Source organism: Netta rufina (genome assembly GCF_964035555.1).
Source record: "Netta rufina genome assembly, chromosome: 6".
Lineage (NCBI taxonomy): Eukaryota > Metazoa > Chordata > Aves > Anseriformes > Anatidae > Netta > Netta rufina.
In genome coordinates this window covers 15268826-15283217 of record NC_140129.1, presented here as the reverse complement: position 1 = coordinate 15283217, position 14392 = coordinate 15268826, and the positions used below count along the sequence as shown (strand labels likewise).

Here is a 14392-nt window from a genome sequence, read left to right as displayed (position 1 = left end):
TGATAATGAGGAACCTCCCACTACTCGTATTAAGTGAAAGATAAGTGCTTAGAGTAAAAATGCTTGCACAGATTCACTTCAGATTCCCAAATAATTACTAAAGAATACTGAGATATTGCAGTAATGCAAAACAATATAGGCACATTCAGTATGTAAAGGCAATCCTAAATAAGGTTATACATGTAAACTTAAAGAAAAAGCAGTTGCAGAGTGTTTGAGTAAGGCTGCACTGATTCAATATACTTTTCAATGGCCAAGACCTCAGCAAATACTAAAGTTTCCTTGCCTGATCACACCTCCCAGGCTCCAATGTGGAAGCAAAAATTCTCACATTCCCACTCCTGCAAATGTACCCCTTTCAGTATGATACACAATGCACAAGTCCAGGCAATGAAAAATGAAAACGGTTTAAGATTTTTTTTTCCCTTTTTTCCTCTGCATCAGGAGATTTCCAAGCTAGAAAAACTGTTAAAATTACATGAAGTTCACAGTCTGAACTAGTTTGGAATCTCTCTGCATAATTTTCAAGGGAGCTTTTTACTGAAAACACACACATACATTTATCCAAAACATCAGAGAGTCTGCAAAAAGAAGTAAATTGAACTTCATAGTATTTCTTACCATGATACCAGTGTGAATCATTATGTAATGCACAGTTTGAGTAACATCAGCTGCATGGATCAAATTGTGATATGGATTTTTGTATTTGCTATAACCAACCTCAAGAGCTTCAGCAAATGTAATGAGATTGGGAACAGGGATCTGGAGGAGGGAAGCAAAAATTAAAATAAATATTTTTTCTTGCAACAGATGCAAAGTTAATCATGCAATAAATAAACCACAAATAAGTACATCATAGAATTTAGTTAATAAATAAGAAACGAATAATTTAAAAAGTAAAGGTCTAAAATCTAATATGCTTCTGGAAGTCTTCATCCAATTCTTGTAGATGTTACATCCTACTACATGCACCATGCACAGGAGGTGGTTAGTGTATAAGAGACTTTAAACCTATCAATCAAATCATTTTTAGAGGTTTCTGTCTGTATGTATGGATTGCTCATATAAGAAAGGTATAACAGATAGCAGCCAAACAATAAGATTATTTCTTTTTCTTCCTCAGCATTACATTGCCTGAGACAAGTTTTCCTTGAATTGGATAGTCTTCATTCCCTCCCTCTTGCTTCCTCCAAGCAATGTATGAAGTGCAAGTACTATCTACCACTGTTTTTCCCCGTATAATGAAATGATATTTCCTTAAGATTTTTTAAATTATTATTTAAGATTTTTCTTTATTCAAATATTTATTATTATTAATATTTAAAAGCCCTGCAAGGTAAACTGTGGGATTGAGAATGGGTTTAAGCCCACCAAGCCAATAACATTGTGTACTTTCTGACTGTGCTGTTAGTGGTGGCCCTGATGTGGTTCTGACTTCAAGCACCCAGAGCACTCCTGGGAAAAGATGAGTTTGTGTTATTGGTTAAGTCATTATTCAAACCAACTTCAAAATGAGCCAGCCTCTTCAAAGGGTGTAAAATTTTGCTGTGGAGAGGTCTTTAACTCTATTGAGACTTTAGTTCAGTACTATCATAGTGATAAATCTGACACTTGACCCAGTTTTTAATCTCAGCCTTTCAAAGCTGGTTACAAATATTCCATATTGTATTGCAACACCCTGCAAACACTAAAAGCAGCCTTCTCTATGTGTATCATCAAAGTTGGTTTGGAGAGGAAGGTTCAGTTGAAACCTCTCAACAGTTTTGACCAACACAATATGAACTAGGCTATGAATAGAGTATGTAGAACTACAGTTTTCTGCCTTATTAGGAATCTTTCTTCCATCTATTTAATCTATTTAATGCTTAAGGCATTTAACTGCTCAATAGCAACATCCCATCCCAAACTGACTTGACATGGGTCTACATAGCATTCGATTTCTTGGGCTGCAGAAACATTTGCCTGCTCTGGGTGAAGTTTCATTCAGTGGAACTATTGGCATATTATGATCTTCCAATTAATATAATCTACAAAATTCTGCACTGCGTTGTACAATAAAATAACATTTCAAATATATCCTGGCTTTCTTATATTTTAAATTTGACATACTTATTTTTGTATACGTATTTTTATTAGTAAATAGTTTCTGACCTTGAAACGGCTCAAAAGGTCGTATCGAGTAAACAGCTCATACATCATAAATTTCAGACTGTGCTCTCCACTCGCTTCATTTAGGGCAAATACGTCAAAAGACCATTTATCAACATCCTGTAAATGAGGGGGAAAAAAAGGTAGTTTCCATCTGTTTAAATAGTTTTCCAGCTCATCACTGGAAAAAATATTTAGATATTTTGTGGGTTTGGAGGTTTTTGTTTTGTTTTTGTAGGGGGTGGGGTCAGTTATTTTTTTTATTGTCCACGTCTTTTGAACTCTTCCTGTTGATAACACATTGATGACTATTTCAATATTAATGATCAAAATAGTTGTGATGGTCATGAATAAAATACTCATGACATGACCTATGCAACTTTCTACACTTCAAATCAAAAGCCTTAATCTTTTACATTTAACATTTTGAGTAAAAATTTTCTGTAGAACCTGAAGAAGCTAATATGAATGTCTGTCCTTAAAATATGCTATTATGCAAGGTCATTAACAATATAGCCATATACCAATTTGTGAATAACACACTAGTTTCAGGCTGTTAGGAAAAAACATGAGGTACCACATCCTTTCTCAGAATATATTGTTCTATACTGCTTATGAAGCCATAGGAACTTGATGTAGCCATAGGAATCTCAAATAAGAGATTGACTTTTGGGATTTGATTTGATTTTGGGATTGAGATTTGACTACAGTGATGCATTAAATTCACAGAAATACTGTACTTGTTCCATAAGCTGTAGCTTCTTTTGTTAACTCTGTCCCAATACTACTTCCCCTTCTTCTTTCCAAAAAGGAAAAAAATACTGCTGAGACACTGATTACCATACTAGTGGGAGCTGATACAATCATGGCTCTGACATTTTTATAAACATTTCTATATGATTTTGTCCTAATTCTCTAATAACATTGTTAAATTAAATCACAACTAAACAGTGAAAAAACAAACAGAATCATATGCTATTTGTCAAGTTTTAGCTATTAAAGTTCTCTGTTTTCTGTGTTCAGTTCTGTAGTAGTAAATATGGCTAGGGTACATTCAGTAGAAAAAATGCATTAATTTCACCCTAAAAGACACTAAAAATAAGTACTAATACATTCAAATTCCACAAAAATTAAACTTTTTTTTCACCTTAAACGTTACAATCACTTCTGCTGGGTAAGCCAAACCAACCATGCTAGAAGTTCTACGGTACATCCTAAAAGAAGAAATAAAATATTCAGCCATAGAATTCCATTAAAATTTTATCTTTCATAATCTGTGAAACAACAATAAGCTATTTGAGGATCTGATCCCAAAGATGACATAAGTCTTTTTATGAACTTCTGAGAAAAATTCTTCTCCTGGGGTATTATTTTTTGATGTTCATACAGTCTTTGGTACATGTTCATATAGAAATTTCCAAGCTATAATGTTTATCCCCAGAATTTTCCAAAATCCAGAAGATTTCATTACAAAAGTAGAGGTCTCATCTGGATTTCTGTATATAAAAATACAAAGATTACAGAAATTGAACCTAAAAACTGCCACAAAGATTTGCTTCAGGCTTCTGCCACCATTTGATGGGATCTTTAACAACAGACAGACACTGTGGTTAAATGCAATGCTTGTTGTAATGAAAAAATAACTCTCACCTTTCTACAAAAATCCCAGCCTGTACAGCATGCACAATGCTTCGGAATTTGGGCTTTTCTTCAGGTCTCCTCTTCACTATTCCCATTTCCCTCGTGAAAGTAGAAGCTAACCAGTCCCGTACTTCCAGTGGGACAGAATCTGACTGGATGTCAGAGAGCTCATCCTCAGTGTCCAACAGCCTCCTAAAAAAAAATAAATTAATAAAAGGTAACTGAGAAGATGGCAGATTGAAGCAAAAGGTGTATGGACATGTGAACAGCTAACAAAACTTATTTTAACAGGAGCAGAGGTTGTCTATGTGATTAACTTAATACATCTTCAAATGCTTCTCTGGCAGACATACTCAGGCCTCCAGGAAGGCAGGCACATCAGGTGTCTTCCTTTCTTCCTGCGTTCATGTTCCAGTATGTAAAAGATGCTCAAATGCAAGATATTCAAGGAAAGGCAAGTGAAGGATTTTCCACTGAGATTTTAACAGCTTTGGTGGATTGAAGTGTAATAACGAGTTATAAAGTCCCAAGGAGAGGTTTATAAGAGTGGCTGACAGAAATGCCTCTAGAAAGGGTGGGTTGATGCAATAACAAAGAATACCTATGATCCATCTGATCTATCTTCCAAAATTGTATCAAAAAAGTTTTCACACTTACATGCAAAAAAAATATATTACCTAAAAACACTATGGCAAATTAGTTTCACTGAACACCCTGTATACATGTCCATTGCATTACTCCAGTGCAATAAAAGTATTGAGAATGAATTCTTTCTGTTTTGAGATTGACATTCCTATTGAAGGAAGGGTAACAAAATCATAACAGTAAAGATATTATACAAGATTAGATTACAAGTCAGCTGTCAAAGTTCTTAATTGTTTAAAAATATAGAAAAGCTATGTATACCTTTTGCAGAATGGAAAAAGTAACTTCACTTAAACAGAACTGGAGATCAGTTTATTTAGAAGAAACGCGTAACTAAATATTCTCCTCAAACAGACTCAATACTTCAATTCTACACTTCTATGAACATACCAGTAGTAGGAAAACTGCTTTTTCTTGCTATTACCTGCCCATATCACTCATCTGCTGGGATTTTCTGAGAACCAAATTGCTTATTTATTCTGATAGTAAGTTTTCCTTCATTAAGTTATGCAAGAAACTTCAGGCGGGATGATCTGAACACAGGTAAAGCATGCCATCCTTCAAAAATATTTTATTAAAAATAGCACCAATTGAATTGCAGACATTTGATTATGTAGATCTATTTTTCTAGTGATTTTCTGAAACTACTTGAATCTCCATGAATTGGACACAAAGCAATGGTGGACAAAGTATATTTAACTTTGATTTGTGTATATATAACTCCACAGATTCTTCATCCTATCTGCACACGTTCATATATTTTTAACAGCTCTTTCACACTTTTTGCTTTCTTTGTTTCTCTTCATCACCATTTTCAAATCCTTGCCTAATCCAGGTAATTTCTGGCATACAGAAGAATTGAGCAAAAACATGGGTGATGGAGTCCACATGTACATCTAGTCCTGAGGACAGTGCCTAGTAGGAAGCATGACACCAGATGTGGCATACAAATTATTTGTGAACAATGAAACATAGGACTTGTAGGACTTGACAAATAGGATGAAATAAAAAATAAAAATACATAAAACTCTCCTAACATCATCACTGCTTACTGAAAGAAGAGCAGGAATATTCCTATTTCTTACAGACATAAAATTGTTAGACTACAAATGTCTCCAACACAGGGTGCAGGAGGAGCAGAACAGACAAGAATTATGAGAATTTTCTGGCAGTGGGAAACTCACCAGAAGTCAGTAATTTAAGTTTGAGGAGAAGGACTTCTGCAGAATAAAGTATTTGGGTAAATTATCTTGCAAAACTGAACCCAGTCTAAGACTGCCAATAGGTCAAAAGCTATAGATTGATTTTATTCCACCAATTTAAAACTATGTTATAGTCCACTTAAATCTCTACTAGTCTAATGCTGATATTAAATATCCCTGGAGAGATCAGTACATTTTTATTTCTGATGAATACTCGGCATTTGATGTATTTGTAGTATAATCAGGAATAAACATTATAATCCCAGAACAGTTTTATAACTATCCAAAATGCTACTCAAAAGACATGAAATTATTCCAGCAATAAAAGGACCACTGTCACTAGGCTATCTCAGAGCCTACTGCATGAAGTACTCTACACAAATTTTCTACAGTCTGGTGCAGAACTGAATCTGGGACCAAGTCCTGAACTTGATAGATATTGACCACTGGAGAAAGAATTAAGGCTAGGAAGACACACTGCAGTTTCTCTAATTTTTTTTAACCATTCATTTGTAAAGCAGGAGGACTATTCAGCCTGTACCTGATAGCAATTAAGTTACTTTATGAAGACAGAACAGAGAAACCAGAATTTGAAAAGTGTTGAACCAAGATCTTTTGCTCAGTTTCCTGAACACTCCCGGAATTTTCATGACACCACTCCTTTCTGATGAGAGGTGACTGAACAATGTTTTATGTGAAAGACAGAGATTAAGTGTTTCTGGTTCCTACTCAAATCAGTAGGAAAGCAACCGTAACACAGAATTACATTGTAAGCACAATCCTTTGTAAATATCAGCTCTTACAGATACCTCAGATCAGAACACTTTCAACATATAACCTCACTAAGTTCTCCAGAAGAATTAGTTCTTTTCAGAAGCCTAACTGAGACAACATTTAAGGAAAGGAAACACGGGCTAGTAACTGTCTACTTTTTACATCTTCCTGACCTTTTGAATTATATAATTCATATTGGGAAAAATTACACATGGCATATGCATTGCTAGAAATTGCCTTGGAATAAATTAACTAATGACTGCCATTATTCAGTAATTACAGAGACAGAGTTCATCTATGGATCCACACAGCCGAATAAATGGATGGTTAGATGGATCTACAATTTGATGGCAATTTTGTTTAGAAAATATTTTTATATACATGTACATATATTGCACTATGCATAGTACACTTAATTATCACAAATTGTTAGAATACAGTATTTCATTAAATTAATAGTTCATTACTTTTGTCCACTTCTATTCACCTATGTATACCTTTATTAAAAAAAATATAGTATTTCCATTACATTTCCATGAGTGTATATATATGTATACATATGCCATCTTGTGGATTCTGTGAAATACATCTTTAATTGTTCACCTTTTATTTACTGATTATGAAAACACTTATTTGAAATTACACAAATTTATACCTTAAGATGTAAAAATCTGAAATGGTTTTATCAGTACTTCTATATAATACATATATTTGTAATAATTTGTAATTTGTAATAATTTGTAATAATACATGTATATAATACATTTGTAATAATACATGTATAAATTTGACTAAAAGTAACACAAAGAACATTCAGCAGAAGCATCAAAACTCACACATATTAACAAGAAGTATTAATAGTATCTTACCACTTACACTACAGTAGTAGCTAAAATTTGTTTTTTCATCCCCCTTGAATTTTGATTTTGATAAGCCACTACTTATTATTATTTTGCTTTTTAACATGGATCTTGTTTTCATGTTGAGCTACCTTTAATCTTGGTTGCTGGCTGCTATTCTATACATGCAAATCACTACAGTGAACTAAGTAGATGACAGAGCCCCTTCTACAGGTCTGTCCGTCTTGCTGTTCCTGTTGGTTAGAACTTAACTGAAAAAAAGGCTGGATCCCAGCAGATGTATTATGATGTCACTCTGGTGCAACCACTCAGTATTATCACATCATCATTGCTTTGAAAAAAAATCTACAATGCAACATTTTCTACAATTACTGGGAAAAAAAAAAGTAATAATCAGAAATGTATATTAAGAACCTTTTTATTCCTGAGCATTTATACTACTGGTCTTTTAATGTATATCTACTTAGAATGCACAACTTTTAAAAGCTTCAGTAAAATCAGTGAATCAATAGGAAGTTATTGGCACTTGGGTTTTGCCTAGTGAAAATTACTACTGTCTAGATAAAAGGAAAATATATTTAAATATTTTTGTATTCTATAATTCTACTATTTAAACTTCCTGCTCCGACCTGCTGCTTCATGGATCACAGGTGAATAGGTAAATTATTTGGGATTATTCGGAATGCCTTTACAAAGACAAACATTTTTAAACCATTAAAACTTATGCCAAATGTTACAGAGGTTTGTTTTTTTTTTTAACATTTTGCAATATAAAACTTTACTTAGATTCAAAAATGCCATCAGAAAAAATAATGAATAAAGTAGCAAGTGTCAAGAAGAAAAAATGTACCAATATGAATCCCATTGGTACAACTGGGAAGCATGAACTCCAATAGCACGGTTTAATTATATATATATAAATATACCAAGGCATGTGATTTAGCTTTTTCTTTCCTAAAACTAAGCAAAACTTTAAAATGCTAAAAAAAAACAAAGAAGCTTTAACAGCGTGGTCCACAGAAAGTACTTTTTCTTCAACATGAATTCAGAATTGCAGGGTTACATACAATTATTTTGCCCATATATCATAAGCCTATTAAGTAGATGCAATATGTGGAAGAGAGATGCGTAGGAAGGAGAGGGGGAGGCTTAGGTTATTTAATTCTATTCATTCCATGATTGGAGCTCCCATTGACAGTAGTGGGAATATGGTAAGGTATGGTCCATGGCATTTCAGCTTAGCAATCAATTAATGCTGCAGTCATAGTAACTAATAACCTGATCTTCTTGTCATAGTACTGTGTTTTTCTGTCAAGAATAATTCTTCAAAATTCAAGTAGTGATAATTTCAAGCTCTCTTTTCATTTAATCAGAATTTTAAATATGGTAATGGACTAGTCAAAAGTACACTTCTTTTCCCTTAGGAATCTGATATATTGTGGAGGGAATGAAAGAATAGCAAATGAAGAAAAAAAAAATTAGATAATTGCTACACGATTAAAAAAAAAATCATCAGTGCCAATCAGTCATTCTGCCTAACAGAGATGGTGAAAGATTTCAAACAATGCAATGATGCATTTATGGGGGCCAGAGGAAGAATTAACTCTTCATCATTTAGCCAATCAATCAAGCTGATGACCAACTCCTTAACAGTAAATTCAAAGTCCTATCTTATTTTTGGAAGGTCCAAAAATGGAATTCACATTTTCATCAATTAATTGTGTTGTAGTTTCTCACTATCTTCCTGAAAAAGCATGAATCAATACATTTAGTTTCTATTTACATCCTCGATTCTCCCTTACAATTTCCACTTACTTGCAGTAAAAAAAAAAAAGAAAGATCTTGACTTCCACTGAAGATAAATGAATTGCAAAAATTATTGTGGTGGTGCACTTTTAGTGTATAAAGGCCTTTCTAAAGAAACAGTGCATTAACAAACATGTCACACTCTTAAAATTTGGCACATTCTCAGAAGAACTGTCCTCAGATAAAGATCAATTAATTACAATAAACACTCAAGACTCCGGATGAAATACAATTATTACAACAGTAGATAACTGTTGGGGAAGGGCCATCGTTACTGGAAACATTCACTTATTGACACATACTGCTTCTCAACTACCTTTTCTATTCAGAAATACAGACCTACATACCAAAGGCCATCAACAATCTTAAGATTCAGGCCAGGATTTTTTTTTTCCCCAGGAGTATACCTGTAATCTGATATATTTTCCCATTTTTATTCAGTTGCTTTACCAAGATTCTGTAAGCTCTATAGGATAGGAACTACTGAGAGCCATGGTTTTCAAATAAATTAATAGTATAACTTTGACATAGAAAAAATCAGTAACTTTTGAAAAGGGATGCAGCCGATTTATTAAATAATGTGAAATGAACTGCAGAATCGCAGTCGGAATTTAACAGATTTTCAGTAACTTCATTTTTTTTTGTTTGTTTTTAAATAATTTTGATGCTATTTTAAGCTTTCCTTCTAGAATAGCCTTTGGCTTAGTACAAAAGATTTTGAAGGTTTACCTTGAACTTCTATACAAGTGAAATACACTGAATTAATCTCAATACAACAAGCTTTTTCTGAATGATTTCTCAATACCATTTATGGATTCACTTAATGGATGAACTGAATGATTTTCTTCAAATGATACATTTATTAATGACAAAGCAACTCCGGCAAAGAACATTTAACCATGGGTTCAATATGGAGGACAGCAATACACACTCATAGCAAGCTTGTCTGATTGTGACTTTTTAAGATTGAGATTGAATTTCATGTCGTATAATTGTCATGCTTAATAATTGTCAATTCTGATCTGTCCTCCACTAAGTCATCTCAGAGAGGGCTCAAAGTCCATCTTTTTCTTCTGGCAAATAATTACCAAATTGAGTTACCTCTTTCCTCTTGTTTTATCCATGTATCATTAGGAAGATTATTTTCTTTAAACTTTCTCTGATTTATTTTTAAGTTAACTTTGAGGGGAAATATTGTCTAGTTACTCAATGATGACAACTGAACTAAAATGAATTACATCATTGACTGAGTGTCATAATGCACTGAGAATGAAATACAGTTACCTTCATGTGTAAATGAACAAATCGGTCTTCTCCAGTACTTAGATTGGGTATATATACACTTTTAAAAAAATTGAGCAACCTAAATCTCTTTGATGTAATAGAATTTCACTCTCTCAGTCCTTGAACCTGCAAAGGTTTGCCAGTGTGAATGTCTCCAGTGATGACGCTGAACAGATAACATTGTCTTGATTAGTACATCTTCCATAAGCAAAGCCTTATAATCAGTGAAACATGATTCACAAAGTCAACTGTATTTTGTACACTATGTGCAAGTGGGACCTAAATGCAAATGGCCCTGTAATGTTAAGCAACCAACTCCTGCTGTGAGATGCTAAGCTATGCAGCAGCTATTCCATGCTGATTTAGTGGTCATTTAGAGCTTTGCAACACCAATACAAAATATAGCTTGTGAAAATAAAATGACAAAGAAATGTAAAAAAAAAAAAAAAAAAAAAAAAAAAAAGCCTTCACTGAGTTTTGTTATTGTTTAGATTATTTTAAAATACAGAGAAGCTGCCAAATCTAGATTGATGGCCATAATGGCCATAAGGAAGATAAGAAAGTGAAAGAGAAGGCACAAGGGTACAAGATTAGTATACCAGTTAATTATTTTTTGGAGATATTAATTACTAGTCTCAGACAGATCTGCTGCCATGGACTCAATTTGTTGCAGTACTGAGAATCCTGAAACCACCTGGCAACAGCATCCTTCTGCTCATAAATGTAATTAAAGTTGTGTACTGGACATTGCCTAAAAATAGGCTACATTGATCATTCTTCACCCTGGGAACTCTGGGAATCAGGGGAGAATTCCTAGTTGGTAAACTTCATTCTGTTACACAGAGCTCTGTGAGCACCAGCATCTAGCCAAATTGTTGCCCCTTTCATTTTCCTTAGACTCCATGTGACAAAGATACACGTGCATGTTCCTATCACAAACACTTCTGTGGTGCACTCTTAAGGGTCATGCCAGCAATTGGTGATATGAAGTCATGTTAACTCTAACTCTTGCAAGTGACACAATCCCAATTTAAAGCATTTCCCTTTTGTCCTCAGTTTGAAGATTTGTTTGTCCCTGCTTGATGCCTGGTGACACCAGAAATACTTGATGCATTAATAGAGCAGTGAACTGAAATTCTGTATGGTCCAAAATGGTTATTATAACAGCAGTCACAAAGATTGGGTTTAATGACCTCCTTTTTCACTAATATTATACATATCAGAATGTGTACATTTTTAGTAAGAGTTTTTTCTCAAGGACTCTGTTCAGCATTATAGTATCATTGAAATAACGTCAGTATTTCCAAATCTCTCATGCAAACAGATGACACATTTTATTATAACACCATTTACCCTTAATGAGATTTCCTTTCTCTTTCAAGAATGTGGCAATAACTTGTATTTGTTTGTGTTTGTTTTTTCTTGTGGAATCGAACAAAGATGTTCAAAGCGATTGCTAGCTATATACAACAGATCTAATTCATGTATTAGTGAAATATGGTCAACTTTCAAAAATGTTTTCAAAAGGTTAAAGTCTTCTGAAAGGGCATTATACAGTCTAAAACAAACTAATATCTAGATGTGGAATTGAAATGGCACAGATAAATATCTTCCTGAAATCAAGTCTATTTGATAAAGTATTAAAGCACTTTAAAAGCATAAAAAAAGCCCATGATTGGAACAAAATATTCCAATTTTATCCAGAATAACTTAACAATGTTCACCACAAAAGTTTAAATTTTAAGGTTTTATTGGCTCTCAAATGCTTTTTTTTTTTTTTTTTAATCTTGTAATTTCCATCCACATTTTATCTGACTTACTTTCTTCTCACTTAGCATGAATAAAGCGCTATGTTTACAAGGAATGGAACAGCTGTCCTGACTGAATTATCAGCCTGTATTTATTTCCTGTTTGACTCCAAAAATCCTTCTTCCACTGCCTTGAGCCAAGTGTCAGGTACTAACGGAGACAATTCTGCAAGTCTTGTCAGAATTATTTATAACACCTATTGAGTGAGTTTGAACTTCTTCTGTTCAGTTAAGCTTAATTTAACTGAGTCTGCAAACATAAGCTCTTTCAAATTCACTGAGATTTCTGATGTTTTTCAAGTTGTGCATTTAACTTGGGATCAATAACAATATTTCCGACAGTGTCCCTAAGAATGATAATGTGGTTGCCAGGCTCCTTGGGAAGTCTCCTTGTTTGCCACTGTTTTATCATCTTTTACGGAACTAGATGTGTGTTAACTCTAAAGGCAGGACACCGGTGTAAGTGATTCTGCCAACCTAGTCTATAGCATAATCTGGGAAAAACAGAGTATGGATACCAACTTCATTTGCTGTTGTTTTCATCCTTCTGTGTCCAAATGGGTAGGCTTTCTATCACTCAATAGTAGGTGCTCCAGATCACAGACTTGCAAGGTTTGGTGAGTGAATCATACATATCAAAGGGAAAGAAACAGGAAAAAGCTAGAGCTGTCGTTTAAATGATGTACCAAATTTTCATACTTGCAAGACAGCACATGAGATACTTAGGTCCATGCAATAATTAGTATGATGGCAGACTTCCTAAATGTCATATGGACATATGGAATCAAGACTAGACATAGACTGTATGCTCCAGAAGCACTGAAGAAGGTTTAAGAAGGTTTGGCAGACAATTTTAACAGAACATTCTGCTTAGAGAAAAAAAAAAAAAAAAAATAAGAGGCCAGCAAGTTGAAATAAGAACTGTAAGTTGGCTAGTTAACATCAATTATAGTACATATCTTAAACTTCTTTCAAGAAGCCAAATACTTAGAACTTCTAATTTCATTCAAGTCAACCCACATTAAAGATGATTGCCAGTCATACTGCCAGTAAAAATAATCATAAACAAAGCATCAAATACTATAAAATAAATCACAGCTTTTCATGAATTTATGTATTAAGGGGACAGATTACAATATCCTGCCTCATCTCTGTGAGCATGTCATTCCCAGATAGATCATTTTTTTCAGAGATACAATCCTCAGAATGATTATAAGTTTATGGCCTTTGGGGGAAAGAAAGCCCATCATCCCTCCTTATGAAAATTCTTGTGACTTTATACCATGGACATATGACAAGTGAGGGAGATAAGAACTAAGCAAACCCTCCAGACAGCTACATCTGACCTTTAGAATTTCATGTGCTTTAACCTTGTCACTAAGAGACGTAAAAGCCATATATTATTCTACTGATTTGTGGAGACCTTTACCTCACATCATTTACAAGTGCATGCAAAGACTATATTTCTAAAATGCGACTCCCAACATTTCTTCCTTTTTTAAACAAAAATGGTCTTAAATTAAAAGAGGGTAGGTTTATATTACATATTAGGAAGAAATTCTTTACTCAGAGGGTGGTGAGGCACTGACACAGGTTGCCCAGAGGAGTTGTGAATGTCCCATCCCTGGAGGTATTCAAGGCCAGGCTGCATCGGGCTTTGGGCAACCTGGTCTAGTGAGAGGTGTTGGAACTAGATGATGTTTAAGTTGCCTTCCAACCCAAACCATTCTATGGTTCTATTCTCTCAGACTTACCTGGTTTCATCGATATAAACTGCCTCCAGCACAGATGCTGCATATTCAATGTTCTTTTTTAAATCCACCACATTAATGTCACCCTTCTCAAGCTGCTTCACCAAGCATCGTAATCTGTGAAAAAGAAAATAAAAATGTCGGTGCGTTGCTTATATCAAATTTTAGTAACAGCATTTTCTATCTGAAGCAATGGAAAATCTACTGTAAAGGAAAGAGACTTTCAATGCATATCATCTTTAAAAAAAAAAAAAAAAAGGTTTTAGAACACACATAATAATCAACTGTCTATTTTTGCAGCTTGCCAAAATTTTTAAGATCTATGAAGAAAAGTCAGAGGACTCAATAACTATGATCAGAGCTATTTTATATTAATTTATGACACTGCTATGATGCCTGAGTCTCTAATTTTTTAAAAAATAATAAACAAAATTTTGCAAGTTGTCATACTATGATTTTTCTATGCTTAGGAG

The 14392-nt window shown here is 33.9% G+C and overlaps 1 protein-coding gene across 1 annotated transcript in view; it reads right to left on the bottom strand.

Annotated features, from left to right (window-relative positions):
• PDE1A (phosphodiesterase 1A) overlaps positions 1-13983 on the bottom strand; it is a gene marked incomplete at its 3' end in the record, with an annotated part of 51399 nt that extends 37416 nt beyond the window's left edge. Inside the window, exons 1-5 of the mRNA XM_084288914.1 lie at positions 13923-13983; positions 3799-3981; positions 3296-3362; positions 2152-2268; positions 622-762 (exon numbers count right to left, since the gene is read on the bottom strand). Coding sequence (XP_084145040.1) covers positions 622-762; positions 2152-2268; positions 3296-3362; positions 3799-3884 — 411 coding nt within the window. The 5' untranslated portion in view covers positions 3885-3981; positions 13923-13983. The remainder of the gene's footprint in view (positions 1-621; positions 763-2151; positions 2269-3295; positions 3363-3798; positions 3982-13922) is intronic.
• Between the last annotated feature and the right edge of the window lie 409 nt (positions 13984-14392).